The sequence below is a fragment of the Pipistrellus kuhlii genome, unplaced genomic scaffold (assembly GCF_014108245.1).
Source record: "Pipistrellus kuhlii isolate mPipKuh1 unplaced genomic scaffold, mPipKuh1.p scaffold_m20_p_1, whole genome shotgun sequence".
Classification (NCBI taxonomy): Eukaryota; Metazoa; Chordata; class Mammalia; order Chiroptera; family Vespertilionidae; genus Pipistrellus; species Pipistrellus kuhlii.
Genome location: NW_023425404.1, coordinates 35,417,374 through 35,437,658, shown reverse-complemented (window position 1 = coordinate 35,437,658; position 20,285 = coordinate 35,417,374). Strand labels below are relative to the sequence as shown.

Below are 20,285 nucleotides of genomic sequence, written 5' to 3'. Positions count from 1 at the left end.
TAGAGACCCAAGTTCCTGAGTCTAAACTCCATGTTCTTTCATCTTCAGCTCCCACCCCCTTCCTTCCCTTTGCTGAAGCCAGGCACTGACACAGGGAGAACTAAGCCAAATGGGTCCTGGGCCCCTAAAGTGCTTGGCTAGCCCTCTCTGAGGGGAAGGGCGCGCAGAAGACAGATTCCGGGGCATTCTGACCCACCCCAGCTGAGAGTCTCCTGAGCGGCCAGGGTCTTGCTCTCAACTCGCTTTCTCTGCTCCAGGTTCGTTTCCCCGAGAAAGTGAGCGCCCGGGAGGACACCGGTCAAGCTGAGAGAGCTTGGGAGTGCAGGGCGCTCAGGCCTGGGTCGGCGGTTGCTGGGGACCCCCTGGGGCAGGGGGAAGAGACTGATGCTGAGCGCGCCGGGGTGCAGCGGCTGGGCGATGCACACCTGTCACCCGTCCTGCCCTCCGGGCTGCTGTGACTCTGGCGGGCGGCTGCGCTGGGGACCCTAATGGTGGGGCGCCGGCTCCCAGAGGAAGGGGCGCAGAGGGCGGAGGTGAGCGCCCCATCTCCGGCTCGGCCCCAGCGGAACCCCGACGCCCTCTCCCCGGGGTGCAGGCTTGGACACGGGGCGGCCGCCCGGGCGGCGCGGGGCCCCATATATAGTCATATCCACCGGCAGGCGGAGGCGGCGGGCGGCGGCGAATGGGCGCCGGCCCCGCGGGAGGAGCGGAGCGGGGCGGGCGCGGGGGGCGGAGGGAGGAGAGCCGAGCGGGGGCAGGAGGGAGCAGCTTTTCCAAAAAAGTATTGGCTGTCCGGAGGAATGCGGTCGTCCCCTCGGGAAAGTACATATCTGGAGGGAGCCGGCGGCCTCGCTCGCACTCCGGCTCGGCCGCCCCTCCGCGCTCGCCCCGCCGCTCCCGCCGCTCCCGCCGCCGCCGCCGCCCCCGGCCCCGCGCCGCCGCCGCCATGGACGCCATCAAGAAGAAGATGCAGATGCTGAAGCTCGACAAGGAGAACGCCTTGGACCGAGCAGAGCAGGCGGAGGCCGACAAGAAGGCGGCGGAGGACCGGAGCAAGCAGGTCTGCACCTCCTGCCCGCCCCGAGCGCGCCCGCCCGGGGTCCCGGAGCCCCTGGCCCCGGCCCGACACCCCCTCCCGGCCCCTCACCCCGAGGACCGGGGAGCCACCCCGTCCCTTCCCCCGGACGGCCGGGGCGCGCTCCTGAGAGGGGCGAGAGGCGAAGAGCGGGACTCGGGCTCCTTCTAACTTTCCATTCTCCGTTCTGAGGGGTTCCCTCTGTGGCTCTCGGAGCCCCCGGAGCCCCGCCAAGCCCTGGAGGCGCTCGGTTCTCTGAGTCGGGAGTCAGGTTTGGATCCGTGGGGGCAAGAAGGGGTGGAGCGCGGGCTTGAAGGGACCCGGGTTCAGCAAGTGTTAGAAGTTCTTCTGGGCATTTGGGAATAAACCCTTCACCTGGGACAGAACTGGGGCGGGGAGGGGGGGGGGTGGTGGAGTCATGGAGTTTATCCCTAAGAGCAAAGGTGGCACAGAGAGAATAGGACCCCAAGGCCAGGAGGATGGGGCTTCTCTGCACCCCGATCTGTGGGCTTGAGCCCGCGGGGCCAGGGCGGGAGTCTCGCCCTCTGGGGGAGGTGGGGTGTGGGTGAACCACGGTTCGCCTCTGGCTCCAGCGAGAGGAGGGGACCTGGGGACCCTGGAACCTAAACCCGGCGGCGCCCCGAGCCCGAGGGGCCCCAGCCAACCCGGCGCCCGTGTGTTGTGTGTGTGTGTGTGTGTGTGTGTGTGTCTAACACCCGGTCCGTGCCGGCCGCCCGCGCCCGCCGCTGCCCCGCAGCTGGAGGAGGACATCGCGGCCAAGGAGAAGCTGCTGCGGGCGTCGGAGGACGAGCGGGACCGGGTGCTGGAGGACCTGCACAAGGCGGAGGACAGCCTCCTGGCCGCCGACGAGACCGCCGCCAAGGTACTGGGGCGCGCGGCTCGGCGCACGAATGGCTAACTGTCTCTCTCTCTCTCTCTCCTTCCCTCCCTCCCTGTCTCTCCCTCTCTCTGTCCCACTGTCCCTGTCCTTCTGGTTCTGTGCACCCACACCCTCCTCCCCCTGCGGGATCACGCTGCCTGCCGCACCCCCCCACTCCCCGTCCCCCACGGCCAACTCCCAGCTGGAAGATGAGCTGGTGTCGCTACAAAAGAAGCTCAAGGGCACCGAAGATGAGCTGGACAAGTACTCCGAGGCTCTCAAAGATGCCCAGGAGAAGCTGGAGCTGGCGGAGAAGAAGGCCACCGATGTAAGTGCTTGCACACACTGCCTCCCTCACCTCCTGCCCGCCTGCTCGGGCCGCTCTGGAGACCCCAGGGCCCCAGAGAGACACCTGCACACAGCCCTGCCCTGGCCCGGAGCGCTGGATGCTGCCGCAGACCGCTACTGCACACGTTCTTCATATTTCATCCATTCCTCTCTCTTTTTCTCCTTCTGCGACCCCACTCCTGGGGGGGGGGGGGTGAGGAGCTGGGAGTTCACAGCAGCTGAAATTGGATGCTGGGAGGTGAAAATTGCCTCCCTGGTACCAGAAAAACTTTTAAGGTGTCCTCCTTACCAAGGTTTGTGCAAACGGAATGCCTAATTTCTCTCTTCCCTTTTGCCATCTCTGATGGGTGGGGAGACCTGGTGTCAGTGATTGTGTCTAGTCAGGGGACAGAGGCCTGTGCTCTAGATTAAAGGAATAGTTTGGGGCTACTTGTGCACAGAAGGCTGAGCTTGATGGTGGGGCACAGAGACTTCTGAGGCCTCCTTTCTTCGCAGGGAAGCCTTCATTCAGCCCTTAAGATCTGCCCGGGAAGATGATACTTGCTTGGGTCCACAGGCTGAGGGCACTAGATCCAAAAAGTAAGCTGGGGGTTATATATAGCTCAGTGCTTTATATGGTATAGTGAGCGAGCTGCCCCCTGCCCCTCCTGCTCACTCCACCCCCACCTGTCAGCCCTCTGACAACCACCACATAGTTTCAGGGGTGATGCAAACAGGCAGAAGCTCTATCAGCACTCTGCTCACTGCCCTCGGGAGGGATCTTTCCAGCCGAAGAGCTTGCCTCTTCTGCTACGTCAGTCAAGCCAAGCATTAGATTTCCAAAGGACTTCTTTTCACACCGTTGGATTCCGTTCTAGAAGCTAATTAAGCCTGGAGGCCCAATTAGGAAAGAATTCCTTGGGAACAATTCCAAGGATGTATGAGTACCAGGAAAGGCTATGCCCAGAAGTTATTCTACCCAGTGCAACTGGCAGAATATTTTGTCTGAGAGTAAAATGCAAGTTGCTGGAGGGTCTTGGGTCTTGAAATCAGGAAAGGCTTTTCGTGGTATGAAAGGCTTGAAATCTAATCTCCAAGTGTGTTTGTCCATGAGAAATCCAGACTTGGGACATTCAGAATCTGCCACAAAAAAAAAAATCTTTTTTTTCCAGTGAAAATCAAGGTTCCTGGGAAGGTGGGGGGGATTCAAGAAAGCACTGATTGAGCTAAAATATTTAAGTTACAAACTACCTGGCTTTAGAAAAAAGAGCCAAGGAACACATAACTCTGCCCACATTGAATAATGTAGATCAGATGTGTGCTCTCTATAAGGCTAAATGGAGGAGGTCTGTCTCCCCCAAATTCTCCAGCAGGACGTTTATTTAGCTTTTCAAAGGAGCCGCTGATAGATCAAGGAGAGATATTCCTTATAAGGTAAAGAATGCAGAGAATTTGAAAGTAGTCCAGTAAGTCAAAGAGAAGTGGAAAAAAAAAAAAAAGATACTCTAGTTCTTAAGGAGAAATAGATAATTATTGTGACTATGTAGAGCTATAGGTCTTTATTGAGGTTTGTTTAAGGGATCCTAGGAATGAGGTGGGCAGAAGTGGAAAAGAGGACATTTAAAGCCAGCTGGGGGGAAGAGGCGGGGCCAGCACTGGAGGGGCGGTTTTGGAACTCTGGATTCTTTTTTCTTTTTTTTTCCCCAACTGGAAAACTGTCCCTAATATGGTACACATTTTATTTATTTTTTTGTCAGTATATTTTGATCACCTTCCCCTTTAAGACATTTTAGGTTGTTGGGAACCTGTAGGGATGTGGAAGAAGTTTGTGGGGGGAAATGCTATATTTAGAGTGATTCCTAACTAGTAAAAAAAAATAATAATAATAATAATAATTGACTTGAGCAGGACAAGAGAGTTGTCACTAGAGAAAGGGGAGGTGGGCGAGAGGTCAGCTTCCTGAGGTAGTATTATTATATTACATCTGTGATAAGGACATTTCCCTGTCATTGTCTTGTACGTACATAGTTAAGAACTGTGGAACAGTCTTGCATTTTTTCTACTATTGCTAAAAACATTTTTTTTTTCTAATTTAACAACATACTTTACACATCCTATTCCAGAACTGGGCTCTTCCTAACTTAAAAGGTGGTCATTCCGGAGGCAGCATTCCCGATGGTTTTGGTTTGAATATTGTGTTGCCGTCCCACCTAAGTGAGGCTGAAGGGGATCTAGGGCTCCTTTTCCTCTCTGGCCCCCAACCTCGACCCCAATAACTGTATATACCTGAGATTTGCAAGTATGTGGGTCTTTATTCCCTGTCAGTCTTTGCTTTCTAAATCAGTGATTCTCAGCGTTCTCTAAACAGAATTGCCTAGGCCTTAGGGAGGTTTTAAAACCCCAAATCCAGGCTATACCCCAGGCCAATTAAATCAGAATTTCTGGGAGTGGAACCCCGGCATTAGTTTTGTTTTTTTTTAATACCCAGATGACTCCAATGTGCAACCAAGGCTGAGAACTGCCCTTACACTCTTGTATCATGACATCAGCCTGAACGGGAACTTACCTGAAACTGACTTCCTGAGGTGTTTGAAAAGCAGGACAATCAGTCACTTGTTGGCTGCTTACGGCAGTTACCCTGGCTCCTGGCTCCTGGCTCCCGGCTCCCGGAGGCTCTCAGCCATTCCCTCGCCCACCCTCAAAGCTGGAGCCCCAAAGTCTGCACTCCTTTAGGCATGGAGACCTAGCCTCCTGCCTGGCCAGATGAGCTGTGTGAAACAGAGCGAGAGGCTCCCCCTACAGGCTGTGAGGGCCCTTGCAGGGGTGGGGGAGATCTCACAGAGGCTGAGTCCATAGAAAACGACTCAAGACAGCTAAGGAGGTTTGTGAGGGCTATGGAGGAGGAGAGGGATGTCAAGTCTGTTTTCTTTTTCTTCATTATTCCCATTCTTAAACATATCAGGAACTGACTAGAAAGGCCTCCTTTGAGAAAGGTGAGGATTGAAAGCTGTGAGATTTAGCAGGCCTTTAAAAACACAGCCCAAGGGGCACATTGGCAGAGGGCAGTTCCCAGAGATACTGTCCACAGTGATTTTCACACAGCTCTTGCTAGAGGCTTGTTAGGGTTCGGCAGTCTTCCTTGGTGTGCCTTTTAAAGGCAGCCAGTCCAGCCCAGAACTGGTCAGATGCCAGATCTCAGAGGCTAATTTAAAACCAGTGGCAAAAGGAACCCTTTGAGAGGATTGTTTTTAGAGACAGGAAAGTGAGCTGCAGAGGGACTGGGGTAAACAGCTGGTTATGGGTCCCAGTCTAACCCCTAAAACAATGCCTGCCTATATATTAAGTAAAGCTATCGCCTGAGTTCTGAACTAATGTATGTACAAGATATTGTGCTAAGGGCTTTGCATTAATTGTCTCATAGCCCTGACATCAGCTCAATGAGGAAGTACTACTGTTAACCCCACTTTTATAGATGAAGCCCGGGAAAATCGAGTTTTTTGTCCCAGGTCACACAGAAAAGGAGAGAGCTAGGAATCAGATTCTAGAGACTGCATTTAACACAGGAGGTTTCCCATGAAACATGTTAGTGGTTTTCCCTTGGTGAGTTTTTGGAGAAGTAGGTATATTATGGTTTAAATCTTGTGTTCTGGGGTTCTTTACAAGGAGGAAGAGTCCCCTTGGAGTAAGGTGACCAGATCGTCCCGCTTTTGGCGAGACCGTCTCAATTTTTAACAATTTTTCCCGCTTCTTGGAAAGAATCGGGACTTTTTAAAAACGCCGCGAAACACATTGTTAAAAATCGGGACGTCTGGTCACCTTACCTTAGCGGCATCTTGAGGCCCCAAACCTTCTTTACAAGAGTCCCCTTAGGTATCTTGAGGCCCCAAACCCTTCGCTCAGCTCTCCCTCCCGGGCCTGGGAACTCGGGATGCGGAGCGGAGCGCTCTGGCCGCCAGCAGGCGGCACCATCGCCCTGAGCGGCCGGCCGGGCCCGTTGCCCGGGACTACGGGGAGCCACGGAGAGGCGCTGGGGATCCAAGCAAAACCCCTGGAGCGAGCGCTGGCCTCTCCCCTGCAGGGCCCCTCCAGCCCGCCAGGTGCTCCCGGCGCGCCCCCACGCCTGCCTCCCCGCCGCAGCGAGCATGCGCGGCGCCTCCCGCGGTTCGCAAAGTCCCGGGTCCGCGGCGCGCGCCCCGCCCCGCCCCGCCCCGCCCGCCCGCGCTTCGCCCGCGCTGCCCCGGAGACCGCGACTTCCGGGCTGGTCCGGGCCGCAGGGGGCGCCGCCGTCGCGCGGCGAGGCTGGGCGGGGTCCTCGGCCGGGCGTTCGGGAGCGCGGCAGCGGCCGGCCTCTCCCCCCACCGCAGCCCGCCCGCCGCCCCGCGCCATGGCGGGCAGCAGCTCGCTGGAGGCGGTGCGCAGGAAGATCCGCAGCCTGCAGGAGCAGGCGGACGCCGCCGAGGAGCGCGCGGGCAGCCTGCAGCGCGAGCTGGACTACGAGAGGAAGCTGAGGGAGACCGTAAGGGACCCACCCAGCACCCAGTCCCCCTCCCCTCCCAGCACCCAGTCCTCCCCAGCCCCGCAGGCGCCTCCTCGCGCGCCGCCGGGCCTCTGGAGCCCACCGGCCCCTTCCCCCGCGCCCCTGGGCGCACCGGGGCTGCGGGCGCCGGCTGGCTCTGCAGGGGCCCTGCGCGTGCCTCTCTGTCCTTCCCTTCCACGTCTCTGGTCTAAAGGAAAAGCTCTGAGGGGAAGCAGGAGTGGCGTGGAGAAGGTTCTGGGAGCAGCCCTTTCCCAGAAGGGGCTCCACAACTGGGGTGTTTGCGTTCTGTCCGGCTGTCTCCAGTCCCCCAGAATGTGCACTTTGTGCTGTAGACATTATTGACTCGAGGGTGGGGAGGAGAGAGAGATCCTTTCGGAAATCCCTTCCTTTGGAACGGGGCGTCTGCAGGTCCAGTAGGAGGCTCTGCCAAGCTCTGGGGCCCGGGGATGCTGAGCCCCACCATCCCCACGGACCCTTCGTTTTCTGGAAGCCCTTTCTCTGATGGTGGAGACATGGACGGCCCCCAGGTTCTGACTTGCTTCGTTTGCTGCCCGTGGAATGTCCCTTTCTTAACCATCGCTCCTTCCAAATGTGATTACACAGATAGATATTCCTTTGTTACGGAGGCTTGGAAGAAAGTTGGCTAAATGTGAACGATTCCTGGGTGTATCCTTGCCTGCTTCCCCTCCCCCATGTTGACTGGAATACCTTGTTTCCTTTCTGCTAAGGCAAGTGTATCCAGCAAACAGGAACAGGATTTCAGAGGTAGTTCAGGCATTTGCGACTTGTTGATTTTTTTTTTTTTTAATGTGTGTGTGCGCTTTAAATCAGGATATTCAAAACACCTTGGGGGTTTTATGACAAGTGGTAATATGGTGTCCAGCTGTGCTTAATTCTCAGCTGAGTACATTGTTATTGCTTAAGTATGCAGCTGGCTGCAGAAACTATTATGTATTTGCATAAAATACATAGAAGCAAACAGCTTCTCATAGGAAGGCCTAACTAGAGGAAATTTCAGATAAAATACAGACAGGAATCAAAATCAATAGGCAAGAAGTTTTCTTTAGAGGACAAGTCAGAAGTCTTTGAATTTGACTGGTTATAAAGTGATTCCAACTGCCTCTCTGACTGGCTAGCTGTCCTTGACCCATTAGAACTAATGCAATATGATGGATGAGAACAAAAACTCTGGATCCTGATTGAATCTTCACTACTTACTACCTATGAGACTTTGGGCAAATTAACTTCTCAGTCTCTCAGTTCTGAATATGGAGATAATATTCTGAAAATTACAGTGGTGATAGGCACAACAGAATAGAAGTTCTGTGTCAGCTGGTGTTAAAAGTGCACAGCTTATATGCCAGTTCCCTACCTATCAAAGGATCTTGGAAATAAAATGATCATCTTTTCCTAAAATGTATATTTTCATTGATTTCAGACAGGAAGGGAGATGGGGGGATAGGAAACATCAATGATGAGAGAGAATCGTTGATCAGCAGCTTCCTGCATGCTGGGCTTGAGCCTGCAACCCAGGCTTGTGCTCTGACTGGGAATTGAACCCTGACCGTTTGGGTCATTAGTCAGCACCCAACCACTGAGCAACACTGGCCAGACCAGCATATCTTAAAACAGTGGTCTCGAACCTTTTGGACCTCACAGACCACCAGTGGTCCAGGGACCAGCGATCGGCGGCCGCTGTCTTAAAACACTCCATTTAAATGCTTTTAATCAATTTGTTTTTCTTTTTGGAACGTGGAGAGCATACCTGGGCAGCTTGGAAAGAATGATTGGTGGGCTGATGTGGTGTTAATGGTGAAGCCAGTAGAAATCCCCTCACCCTGCTAAGAAAGGGACCATGCGGTCCTGTACAGGAGAGCCTTTTACTGACTCCTGGCCGAGTGATTGATATAAGACACAGAAGATAAATTGTAGGAAGGGCATGTTGTTACTCTTATGTCACCTTTTCTTTCGTGCTTTTTATAAGTGACCTTCCAGTGCCGGTTGTCTAAAGGTAATGCTTCCATCCTTTTCAAAGCTTTATGTTAAAAGTAGTTTTAAAAGCTTTAATTTTTTTTAAGTAATTTTTAACCCTTTGCACTCCGCTGTCCCCTCTCAGGGGACATCGGAATTCTAGCATATCACTCGGATGTCCCCTCTCAGGGGGGACATTGCAGTTAATTCGTGATTACGAGGAATTGAGTTAATTCAACGCACGTGTCCGCCGCAAAGTAGCGTGGAGTAGCTGGTAGCCAATGTCCAGAATGGTTCGGAGTGCAAAGGGTTAAAAACAGCCTTGGTATCTGGGTGATTGGACACAGAACGTTTTAAGACCGGCAACTTGAGGACTGGTTCAGGCCATTGAGAGAATTTCTGATTGAGAGTTGTTCTTCGCTTCTGAAACTGGAACTTCAAGATGGCCTAATGCAAGGTGGTTTCTTGTTAGTTGTCAGACACAACTGTGAGTTCGACTAGTAGTCTGCAGTTTACCTTGGCAGTGAAGTTAGGTTAAGGACAAAGCCAGAAGCCACTGCAAAAAAATAAATAAATAAATATTTGAAAAGTTGGCCCAAATCCAGACTCTCAACAGTTCAGAGAGGTTGTCGTTAATTGGCCCTATTATACTAGCACTTATCTTGGAAAAAATCAGCGGTTCCTTATTTCCTACTGTTTGCTTTTCCAAGGTGTGGAGGGCCTTTCAAATGGTTGGCATGAGGCTGCTTGGTTGGATGTAAGGGTGGACTTTAGGTGTTGTTACTCAAGAGGGTTGGTTTGTTTTTTTGTGGGGGATTTTTGTTTGTGTTTATGTCATTGTCAAAGGAAAAAATAGCCAGTCCTCCTCCTTTCTGGATAGTACCCAGCGAACAAGGAAACTTAAAATTGCAACTTGGAGATTATTAGTTTGTAACTTTATTAAATCATGGAAATAACCAGTTCACAATATTTCCAGCCCTTTCCCTGTAGAGTTGGCAAATATTTCTGAGGCCAAGACACTGAGGGTGTATTTTGTGCTCACATTGGCACCCCCAGGGAGGCAGTAGCTGGAATGTATACTCTCAATTTCTGCTTTCATACGTAGGCAAGGCACAGGCCCGACAATGCCCTGTTCACGGCCGTCCTCCCTCATTATACAAACATGCCTCATAAATTACAGGCCTTGGCACAGATAGAGGAGGTTGTGTTTATCTATTATCCATGGGAGTGCCCCTTCATGTCATCAGTGTTTTTCCCCCTTTCCTTACCATATAAGGGCAGAAGTTTAACTTGGCTGGAGTCGCTTGGTCTTACACAGCAAGTTGGGTGAAACCTTCTCTGTAAAACTACAGTTTGCATGAAGTAAAAGGGCCTGACCTTCGGTCATTGCTTGCTCCACTCGGGTTCAGGCAGGACTTTGGAAATATATTCCAGAGGATTCATTGTTAGGGTATTATAATAGTCTCCTATAGTTATTTAAGTAACAATTGCTGTTATTTTTAATTAGTTTAAGTTGTGTTGACTAAAACATCTGGATGCCCTAAAAAAAATATGGGCCTGGTAAAAGTTTTCTTTCAAATCTGATGTTGGAGTAATATTTTGCTATAGTGTGGCAGGCCCTTCAGTTCTGTGTACTATGTAGTATAATACCTTGTTGGGATGGAGGCGGGGGGGAGGGGGGGGGGCTGCTATGTTTTCTGTTTAGGTCGCTGATACCGTATAGGTCGCTGATACCGTATAGGTCGCTGATACCTTGGGAGGGGAGCACCAGGGAGGAGATAGGGCTGACCTTGCAACTAACTCGGAGGCACTTCACAAGGGTAGAGCTCCTCAAGGTTGTTCGACAGCAGATCTGCAGGAAGACAATCGGTCTCCTTTGCTACTGGAGCAGTCTCTCTTCCGAGTAGCTCATTACATGTGGGGATACAATAGCACTTTTGAAATAAAAGAAACCAGCATCCCAAACCGAAAGACTCCGCCAGCGGCATCAACACACAGGCCGTTGTTAGGAGCAGCTCACCCAGCACGCCAAGAGTGATTTCCATGCCTGGAAATAATTTGCATCTTGGGTCTTGACCCTTCCCAAAAGCCTTGTTATTTGTATCCGCTTTTTAAATGACCGGCGGCTGGCCATGTAGCTGTAGGCTTGTACTGGCAGAGTAAGTTTAGGTAGACTGCCCAGGTGCTGGGAAAGAGAGGAACCTTAGAAAGTGTCTAGCTCCGGATTTAGAAAATACAAACGGGAAATAAAAGCTAGGGGGCCTTTTGAACACAGAACGTAATTCTCCCCTCCCTCATAATAAAAAATGGGGGGGGGGGGGCAGTAAAGAGGTGAATTCTAGGGAAGCAAACAAGATTGTGATCAGACCAGCACGGTAGGGCCTGAGAACCAGTGGGAGTCTAGGTTTTCCCCAGGGCAAGTTTACTCAGAGGCAGGTGTACCCCCAGACACCGCTCTCGGGTCCAGGCTGTAAGCTGGGTACCTCGGTCCTGCTCTCAAACCTGTGGGGCAGCAGACAGGGGCTTCTGGGGTTGAGAGCAAGTGCTCAGTGTTTGAATGTCAGCCGTTACCTGTTAGCGTTACTGGAGGGGGTTTTCAGTTTTTATACTGCAGCTTATTTCAAAAAGGATTGAGAGGACTTGTTTAGTGGGTGGTGTTGAATACAGTAACCGTCCTCCTAATCCTGGTTAGTCTCTGTCACTCTCGGCCACTGGGCTGGGGAGTTGGGGTGGGCGTGGCTGTAGAGACCCTCCCCCTCTGGCTTAGGAAGAGGGAGGGAAGACTCCAGGGGCGAGAACCACCAGTTCCCGGGCTTCCGTGCGCTGTCCCAGGGGCCATGAGGAGAAGCCACAGAGCAGCGCACAGGAATCAGACACCTGGGATGTTAGTCCTGTCTCCCCCTGATGGCGGTGGGCCTGAGCACACTTCAGCATTCTGGGTAAGAGGTCCCACCCTCTTCCCATTTTCCTGTGAAGGGAGGGCTGGAGCAGGGGTTCCCATGGAACTGGCCAGCGTCTTGTAGGTGGTGGGGCGGAGAGGGTGGAGGAGTGGAGCAGGTTGCTTGTTTACAGTACACATTCTTGCCCTCCCCTCTGACCTGAATCAGAATCTCTAGGGATGTGGGCCGGGAATTTATATTTTTAATACACATCTCCATGTGGACGCTGACCCTCGGCCGAGTGTGGGAACTGCTAGATGACTAGCTAGCCCTCCCAGCTAAACAATCGCAGCCTCTGTTTTGCAGACCACCCGGAGGTCGGCACTCTGTGTGCACCAGTCCTGGCTCCTGGAACATATTCCCATTCCCAGGCATTGCCTTTGAGCCCTCTAAGAGGTCCTGTTGGCTGGTATTCCATAGGATACAACCCGTCACGTCAGGTGGAAGGTCCTACAAAATACTCCTGGCGAAAAGGAGTCAGGGACGTTTAGAAAACGGTGTCCAGAGCTAAAGGAAAGAAAGGTTGTGTGTGTTGTGAGAGGTAAGGAGGGGGTAGTAGAATAAGAGGAAAGAGGGACCTCTCAGGAGAGAGCTTGTGTGCAGAGGGGTGCTGTCTCTTACACACACCCCGATGCCCCAGCGGTGTGGGAAGCTGCCCTGGACTGGCCTGTCCCACACACAGAAGTTTGTGTCCCCAGATCCTAAACAGCCTCCTTCCTGTGAGGACAAAGTCCTGAGGGCTGGGGCGCAGATTGAACGCGAAGCAGGGAACTTGGTGAGGTGGCTACAAAAGGCAAACAAACAACAACAAAAATCATTTTTAAAATGTTCTTGACATTTATCTGGCCACACCACCTGTAACGAGGATACCTGCCTTTATATTAAAAATAGGGAAAGGAAGGGGGATACTTTGGAGTATATGATCTGTTCACTCTACTGAGGTTTTTTGTTTGATTGATTTTGCTCTTCACTTTGTTTTCCACTTTGAGAGTTGCTTACTTGTTTCCCCCGTTCATAAAAGAATTGAATTTTACTGGGCCTGGAAAATATAGAAAATGAAGAAAGCAGACCTGACCCAAAACTATACCCTTAGTGTCTACTTCTCCCTTTTTTTAATAATAGGGCCGAAGACTTAAACAAGACAGTTCCTTATATGTAAGGAATGTGTTACCCCTATCTCCCTTACCCCTCCTCCAAAAAAACCAACAGCCCCTGCAGGCAGACTTGGTGGGGCCCATTCCTCACTGCACACCTACAGTCTTCTTCTGTGGCCCAGCACAGTTGTAAACCATCCTCCTCAGATTCATTTCCTGTTTCCCACTGCTCCCTGCCTCCTCCAGCCAGTTTTTACTACATAGTTAATTTTTTACAAGATGAAAGTATATTTGAATGTTTTTATCGAGTCCTTCACCAAATGCCCTAATCACTTATCTTTCCCAGACAAAACTTGGCACAGTTGAGCAAAGAGCTGAATGTTCTTGTACTCCTTTGATTCAAGGCCATAACCACAGCCTCCTCCTAACTGTGTGTGCATTTCGGACTGTGTATGTCATGTGTTCATGAGCTAAGAAAGTTGCTTTTGTTTAAATTATCTTGGTCATACTCATTTTACTCAATGGACATTTGCTGAGCTCATACTCTGCAGAGAGAATCATGATTCCCTGTCCATAAGAAGCTAACAGCTGAGTAAAGAAGACTGGAATGTAGACAGGGAACTAGAATAGGTCCGTAAGTGTGTGTTGTAATTTTTAGAAAACGTTCCATGTATCTTGAAAACCCCATCACCCCATGATAAGCAGACATTCAAAATGGGTGAGGATGAAGAAATAGTACTTGATTAATAAATCCCATATCTCACTTGCATAATATTTATCTTTTGTGTTAATTCTCACCCAAGAACATTTTTTCCCATTGATTTTTAGAGAGCATGAAAGGGAGGGAGTAACATTGATGTGAGAGACACACGTTGATTGGTTGTCCCTACTGGGGCCAGGGATCAAATCTGCAACCCAGGTATGTGCCCTTGACTGAGAATCAAACCCAGGACTCTTCAGAGTACAGGCCAAATGTTCTAACCACTGAGAAATATTGGCCGGGGCTGTTTACACGCATAGTATTTAAACAGCTGCCAATACAAGTGTATGTAATGGACCATCATCAGTCTCCACAAGTGTTCTGAGGCTTTCACCAGTAGGTGATCATTGAATCCCCCAGAAAGAAACATCTTATTTCAGAGACAGATACAAGTAAAAACAGTATCTACTGCTTTTGACCTAAGGAATTTGAAATATTTCTTGTGGCAACCTTGACTTCTAAGAAATTCCAGGAGGTTGGGAATGGCTGAGGAGAGGTCATTGTCGGGGGAGGTGGGGGGGAAGCAACATGTAATACTTTAAACAAAGAATTCAAATTTTAAGGTGGGAGAGAGGGAAAGAGGGAGGAGAAGGAAGGGAGGAAGGGAAATTCTAGTAGGCTTATGTCGGAAACACTTGGGAAATTTGTCTTGGCCCCATTCCAGTGGCTAGTTACTCTGAAGGGATTTCCGAAAAGGGGCTTGGAGGAGGGTGCTGGATTTAGTAGTGTCTGTGTGGTAGGTATTTTAGAGCCTTTAACAGTCAGGGAAAGCCAGTGTGTGGAAATCTATGGAAGGAAGGAGCCAAGTGAGAAAGCATTTGCTAATGGTCCGTCTTCCCAATGAGAATGGAGTATATGGATGTGTATATACACAAACATGGACATTCCATATGTACATCAATGTAGGAACTTATCCAGGAGCTCCCAAGTGCACTTAGGAGTCGCTCACCACAAGGCCCTGGCTTCCTATCTGAGATCAGCATTTCAGTCTCAGCCACTTCCTGAAAGCAGTACCCTCACTTCCCCCAACTCTGAACGCCTTTTACTCTCTCTGCCTAGGCCGAAGCCGATGTTGCTTCTCTGAACAGACGCATCCAGCTGGTTGAGGAAGAGTTGGATCGAGCCCAAGAGCGTCTGGCAACAGCCTTGCAGAAACTGGAGGAGGCTGAGAAGGCAGCAGATGAGAGTGAGAGGTGAGGACGTCTCACCCAGCCCGGTTTTTAGCATTGGCCTTTGCTCCTGGTGGGCCAGGAGGGCTCCTCTGATCTTGGGGCTTAAGGATTTTGCAGTCTCTTGGTGGGATAATTTCCTCTTTTGATCCCAGGTGTGACTTGGTTGGTTTTGTTCATTTAACATTAGTGGTGAATTTGTTGGTTTTGTTTATTTAACATGGGTGCTTTCAGGTAAAGCACAGAGCGGCTTTCAACCCCAAGGTTACAAAGAAGAAAAAGACCCTCTTCCTGCCCTCATAGAGCTCACCATCCAACAAAGGAGATGACGTGTAAACAAGAAATTCTAGGGATGCTTAATGGTTCTTTCATTTCTGCTGGCCCCGGAGCAATGAGGCATTTTTAAAAAGATGACTGTTTTAGGCTTAAGTAAAAATGAGCTGTCAGTTGTCGGATAGTCCAACAAACAGAGGAAACACAGATAAAGCAGAAATATGTTTTGCAAAAGCAAATTGCTTTGGACTTAGCAATGCTAGTAAGACACCTACACATGTAAATACAACCAGATATTGTTTATTCTTCTTCTTCTTTTTTTTTTTTTTTCTTGCCCTGATTGGGAATCGAACCGATAACCTCCTAGTTCATAGCTCGACTCTCAACCACTGAACCATACCAGCCGGGCTACTTGTTTCTTCTGAGCCTGCTTGCTCCCACTGTAACCTGGCTCTACCCGACTTACGGCTCCAAGATCTACTAGCTTTGTGGTAGGAAAGGAAGACCGTGGCCACGTAGACCAGCAACGCCGTGTGTTTTGGAAGGCCTTGTCTCAGCTGTTGAAGTGAGTGCATTCACATTGCATAGGAACACTCCGAGAAAGACTCCCCGAGACCAGAGAGAGCTCTGCTGCCTGAGAGATGACACAGCGGTGTGGGGGCTCCGAACGCTGCAGATCGGGCTGGGGCCTGGGCAGGGGTACGCAGTCGGTCATTTTGTCCATTTCTTCGTCTTGGAAGTGATTTTCTGCTCCCTGCCACATGGATGACGAGTGATTTCAGACTATAGGATTAAAGGAGTTTTCAGCCCATAATTCACAGATGCTTATTGTTTCTTCTCCAACCAAGAGTTTTGGAATTCTTTAAGATGACTCACCGTCTGGAACAGTGTACACATACCCGTGGTTTTGTGGCTGACTTCTTCCTGAAGTACGCTTGCTATTGAACCTAAAAGGCGATGATCTGAATCTGACAATGTTGTTTAGACTTTGGAGAGAAAAGGAATGTTAGGATCTTGACTCCAGTCCCCTGGTTTTACAGATGAGAAAACTAGGGTTTAAAGACTGACCCACCTGCCCAGCGTCCCACAGCCACCTTCTGGCTGAGCCAAGACTCGAACTCGAGTCTCCTGAAACACATTGTATGGCTTCATCCGGAAATAGTGGCTTCTTTATCTCACTGTCTACTCAGATTCTGGTCTGTGAATCGCATGTTCACATGAATGGTTATTCTGTAAATCTGTAACATATTGTAAATCAGTTCACATTTTCCGAAACTTAACATCATGCCATAGGATCCAGACCCTCATGTCAGCGTAGAAGACGGTGTCAGTGCTGTCTGTCGACACCTCTGCTATGAAAGAGTTCCATTAAAAGGAAAACTCATTGTTTCTTATCTCAAGTGTTAGTTTGACCCATACGAAACCGCTGTTTATACAGGTCTGACATGGTCAAATATCAGCAATTTCAAATGGTTCGATCTGGTATTTACATTTGTGGCTGATGAGGTAGGAACAACTACCTTCTTTGTAGGAGGACGTGTATGAAGATAAATGTGCTTTTGTTCTAACTTTCGTCCATTTTCCAGCCGAAGCTTCCCACGAGGAAAGGGAAGAAATCCCATTATTTATGTAACAAGGAAAGCCTGTTGGTCTCTACTGTTGCCCTGCCTCCCCGTTTCACACAGGATCCTGACACGGTACCTTTCACTTCACATTAGATTCCTGGACAGTTTCACCAGTACAGGGAGCAGGAGGTTTCACTCGCAGTAAACAGAAGCATATATCTTTCTGCCTCAGCATTGGAAACTTTTGCTTCAGGGCTTGGAAAAGAAAAGTAGCTGTGTGCTGCTCTATTTTGGTCTGCTCGTCACACTAAGCCTCCCACGCCTCTGCAGTGCAGGGTGTGGGCTTGTGGAAGTCAACTCTAAATCTGGGGTCTTGTTGCTTGTCTTCCTTTTCAGAGGCATGAAAGTCATTGAAAGTCGAGCCCAAAAGGATGAGGAGAAAATGGAAATTCAGGAGATCCAACTGAAAGAGGCCAAGCACATTGCTGAAGATGCCGACCGCAAGTATGAAGAGGTCAGATCCTGGGGCCCAAAGCCTCTCGGACCCCCAGCAGTGGCCCAGGGTGGGGGACAGGAGCCGTGCACACACCCTGGCATTCTTCAGTGAAACTATCAACTCTGCTTCTTGGCGGAAATGGTGGTTTTGAGAAGCAGAATTCCTTTGTCTGCAGAACACGGTTCTTATTGGTTCCTGCAGTGGGGGTCCAGGCTTCATCATGAAGCCGATCAGTAGCACTGGGAAAGACCAGAGTTTCTCCCCCTGCCCTTCCCCTGCCCCCTAAAGACCAGGACAAAAGCTGTTGGCCAGGAGGAGGGAGCGTTGCCTCCTGTGTCTGTGGAAGGAGCCTCTCCTGCTGTCACCATGCACATAGTTCTTGGAGTGATTGCCCTGCATGGTCCCGTCCAGGCAGCCTAGAGACATGGACTGCGTACTCGCTGGGGTGATTGATCACAGAGGAAGTTTTCAGTCTGTCCTCTCTTCTCATGATGGCATAATTCCATTATCTGCACAGGTCCATGGTTAAGTCAGCGTCTGGTCATGTCCCCATGAATACCACTTCCTGTGATAACAGCAATATCACTGTTAGGGTTTCAATCAGCCCTTCACACACCGTGGCTGTCCTAACATAGCTCTGACTCTCCTTTTTTATTATTGTTAGGATTATTTCCAGATTACATTATGCCGGTTAATTTTGAAATGCTTCAGAAGATTCCTTCTCTCAGGTTCTCTCTTTCACTGAATACAGATTTGACTCCATCCGTCATCTCACCGGCTCAAGTCATGTCGGCTTCTCTTGCCGTTCTGTTGGCATTGTTAACCTCCCCCACACAAAGGAGATGATAGGTGCAGAGCTCCAAATGGATGCAGCCCTCAGGATTATTTTCAGTGTTTTCTTGGCAGTCCCTGCCTCTTTGGCATATAAATGCATCATTTCTCATCATGCTGCTATTTTTTTTTGAGATTATGAATTTCATAGTTCTCCCTTCTTCCACACTTTGGTTTGGCTGCTATGTAATTATACAGACTTCATCTGGGTCAGACTTAACATGAGACTGCCCGCCCGTTCATAATGAACCGTCCTGGTCTTACGGGGCAGAAGCCTCTGGTCTCCTCCCATTGGCTCTCCTGGGGGAGAGCAGCTTCTCTCCAGTCCACAGGAAAGGGGATCATCGTATTTGAAGACCCATTGCAAGGTCTTCTAGGGGCTGATGGATCCATCCCCCACTCCCCCCAATAACCCTTGACTCACGGCTCGCAAGCCCACGATGTGTGTGTGCATTGTGTTTGTCCCACCACAGGTGGCCCGTAAGCTGGTCATCATTGAGAGCGACCTGGAACGTGCAGAGGAGCGGGCTGAGCTCTCAGAAGGGTAAGCGGGCCCGGCGCCAGGACGCTGTGTGTGGGGTGCTGCAGAGCAGTGACTAAACAGCATGACCTTCTGGCAGCTGCACATTTACCTGTCTCAGCTCCGGGCTCCTCGCGTGCCCGTTTGACATGGATGAGCCACGAGTCCAGAACACGGAGGACTCGTGTGGGGTGTCTGTATGAATGTGTGTGTCACTGCATGCCTTACCTGCACACTGATTTTTGAGAATGGCCTTGTGCATTTCCTGTGTCCACTAACAGCCAAGTTCGACAGCTGGAAGAACAGTTAAGAATAATGGATCAGACCTTGAAAGCATTAATGGCTGCCGAGGATAAGGTACTGATGGCTCATGCGTGGTTTTTAGGTTTAACTCCAACCCAGACGTCTTTCAGCTTCCAGTACCTACTGGTTCGTTTGGTATAGCAGCTGCACCTTCACTACGCCCTCCGCTATCTTGTATCTCGCTTTAAGTGCTGTCTTTGGGTTCTTTGTACTCCTTTCCTTCATAAATGCTCTTTCGGTGCAGCCAAAAAAAAAAAGAAGCCAAATTATCACGCTTCACAGTCGCTGGATTTTGTCACCCTGCCTTTCAGCTTTTGCAAGGTTGGGGGGCAGTGGCCCTCATAAAGTTGAGTGTTTTACGGCCTGATGATTTGGCTACTTTAAGGCAGCCCTTTGTTCTCTGGGACTCGGTGTTCATTTTTTCCCATCCTTCTCCTTTTTCTCTCCTCCTCCCTCTGGCTTGTCTCCCACCCTTTCTGCCTCTGGTCGAAAACATTAGCAAATGTGCCGAGCTTGAAGAAGAGTTGAAAACTGTGACCAACAACTTGAAGTCACTGGAGGCTCAGGCTGAGAAGGTAGGCCCAGAGCATGGTGTGGGGGAAAAGGCACCTTTTCTGAGCTGCTCAAAAGACACCCCCTTTTTCTCTTTAGAGGCCCTGCCGATAAAAGCAATCGTCCTTTAGGCATTTTTTCGCAAATGCATTGTTTTGAGGTGATTTCCTGATGGTTATCGAATGGCAGGTTCTCTTTTTTTTTTTAATAGAGAATATATTTTATGTTGAGCATGTGAGTCCTCTGGAACCATTTAATCTAAACCCAGTGCCAAAGGGATGTTATCTTGTTCTTATCCCATGTAAAACAATAGGCAGGAGAACAGAGGCTGTATTGTACCGTGCCATTTGATCTCGGAGGCTCCATTACCGCCAGAGAGATCCTCAACATCTGTTCACTGGGCTGGCGCGCTTTTTGTATTAGAAGAGAGGAGGATAGGGTGAGCCCTGGCCTGACATCTGGAACGTTCTTTCTAATTACAGTACTCTCAGAAGGAAGACAAATACGAGGAGGAGATCAAGGTCCTTTCTGACAAGCTGAAGGAGGTAATTTATGACCGTCTGGGGCGAAGCCACCTGAGCTTTACAGGAGCTGGTTCTCACGGAGCAGGTCGGGGCCTTAGCGTTTTCACGTTGTGCTGCTCCACCTCAGGAGTGATCAGCAGTGGCCCCGGGGTTCCTGTGCTGTGCTGGCTGCCACCTCGCCCTGCGGTGGCTGGCTGGCTGGCGCGGAGTTTCCGGCTAGTCTATGGGTGCTGTGCTGGATTTCCATTTTCTAGTTCTTCCCTGTACTCCTCGCTCCTGGAACCATAAAACATTCCCGTTTTGACCGAAACAAATTGAATCATTACAGGCTGAGACTCGGGCTGAGTTTGCGGAGAGGTCAGTAACTAAGTTGGAGAAAAGCATTGATGACTTAGAAGGTAAGGCCTTCAGTTTTGTTTTTACTTGAACCCTTATTAAGGTTGAGTCTCGACCTGGCAAAAACGATTTT

At 50.3% G+C, this 20,285-nt stretch overlaps 1 protein-coding gene and 1 long non-coding RNA gene across 23 annotated transcripts in view; both read left to right on the top strand.

Annotated features, from left to right (window-relative positions):
* The first annotated feature begins 832 nt into the window (after positions 1-832).
* TPM1 (tropomyosin 1) overlaps positions 833-20,285 on the top strand; it is a 29,200-nt gene continuing 9,747 nt past the window's right edge. For 2 of the 22 annotated variants that reach the window (XM_036439900.2, XM_036439971.2), the window contains exons 1-8: positions 842-1,060; positions 2,158-2,283; positions 14,643-14,776; positions 16,987-17,104; positions 18,391-18,461; positions 19,240-19,315; positions 19,775-19,837; positions 20,145-20,214. In XM_036439900.2, coding sequence (XP_036295793.1) covers positions 947-1,060; positions 2,158-2,283; positions 14,643-14,776; positions 16,987-17,104; positions 18,391-18,461; positions 19,240-19,315; positions 19,775-19,837; positions 20,145-20,214 — 772 coding nt within the window. In that variant the 5' untranslated portion in view covers positions 842-946. Of the gene's footprint in view, positions 1,061-1,832; positions 1,959-2,157; positions 2,284-6,592; positions 6,799-14,642; positions 14,777-16,986; positions 17,105-18,390; positions 18,462-18,718; positions 18,795-19,239; positions 19,316-19,774; positions 19,838-20,144; positions 20,215-20,285 lie in introns of those variants that run through there. The other 20 variants (XM_036439848.2, XM_036439880.2, XM_036439981.2 and 17 more) reach the window with 19 other exon arrangements.
* Positions 10,489-12,521, top strand: LOC123652383. Its single transcript, XR_006741698.1, has 2 exons — positions 10,489-11,729; positions 12,036-12,521. It is a non-coding gene; the product is annotated as an uncharacterized LOC123652383 (long non-coding RNA).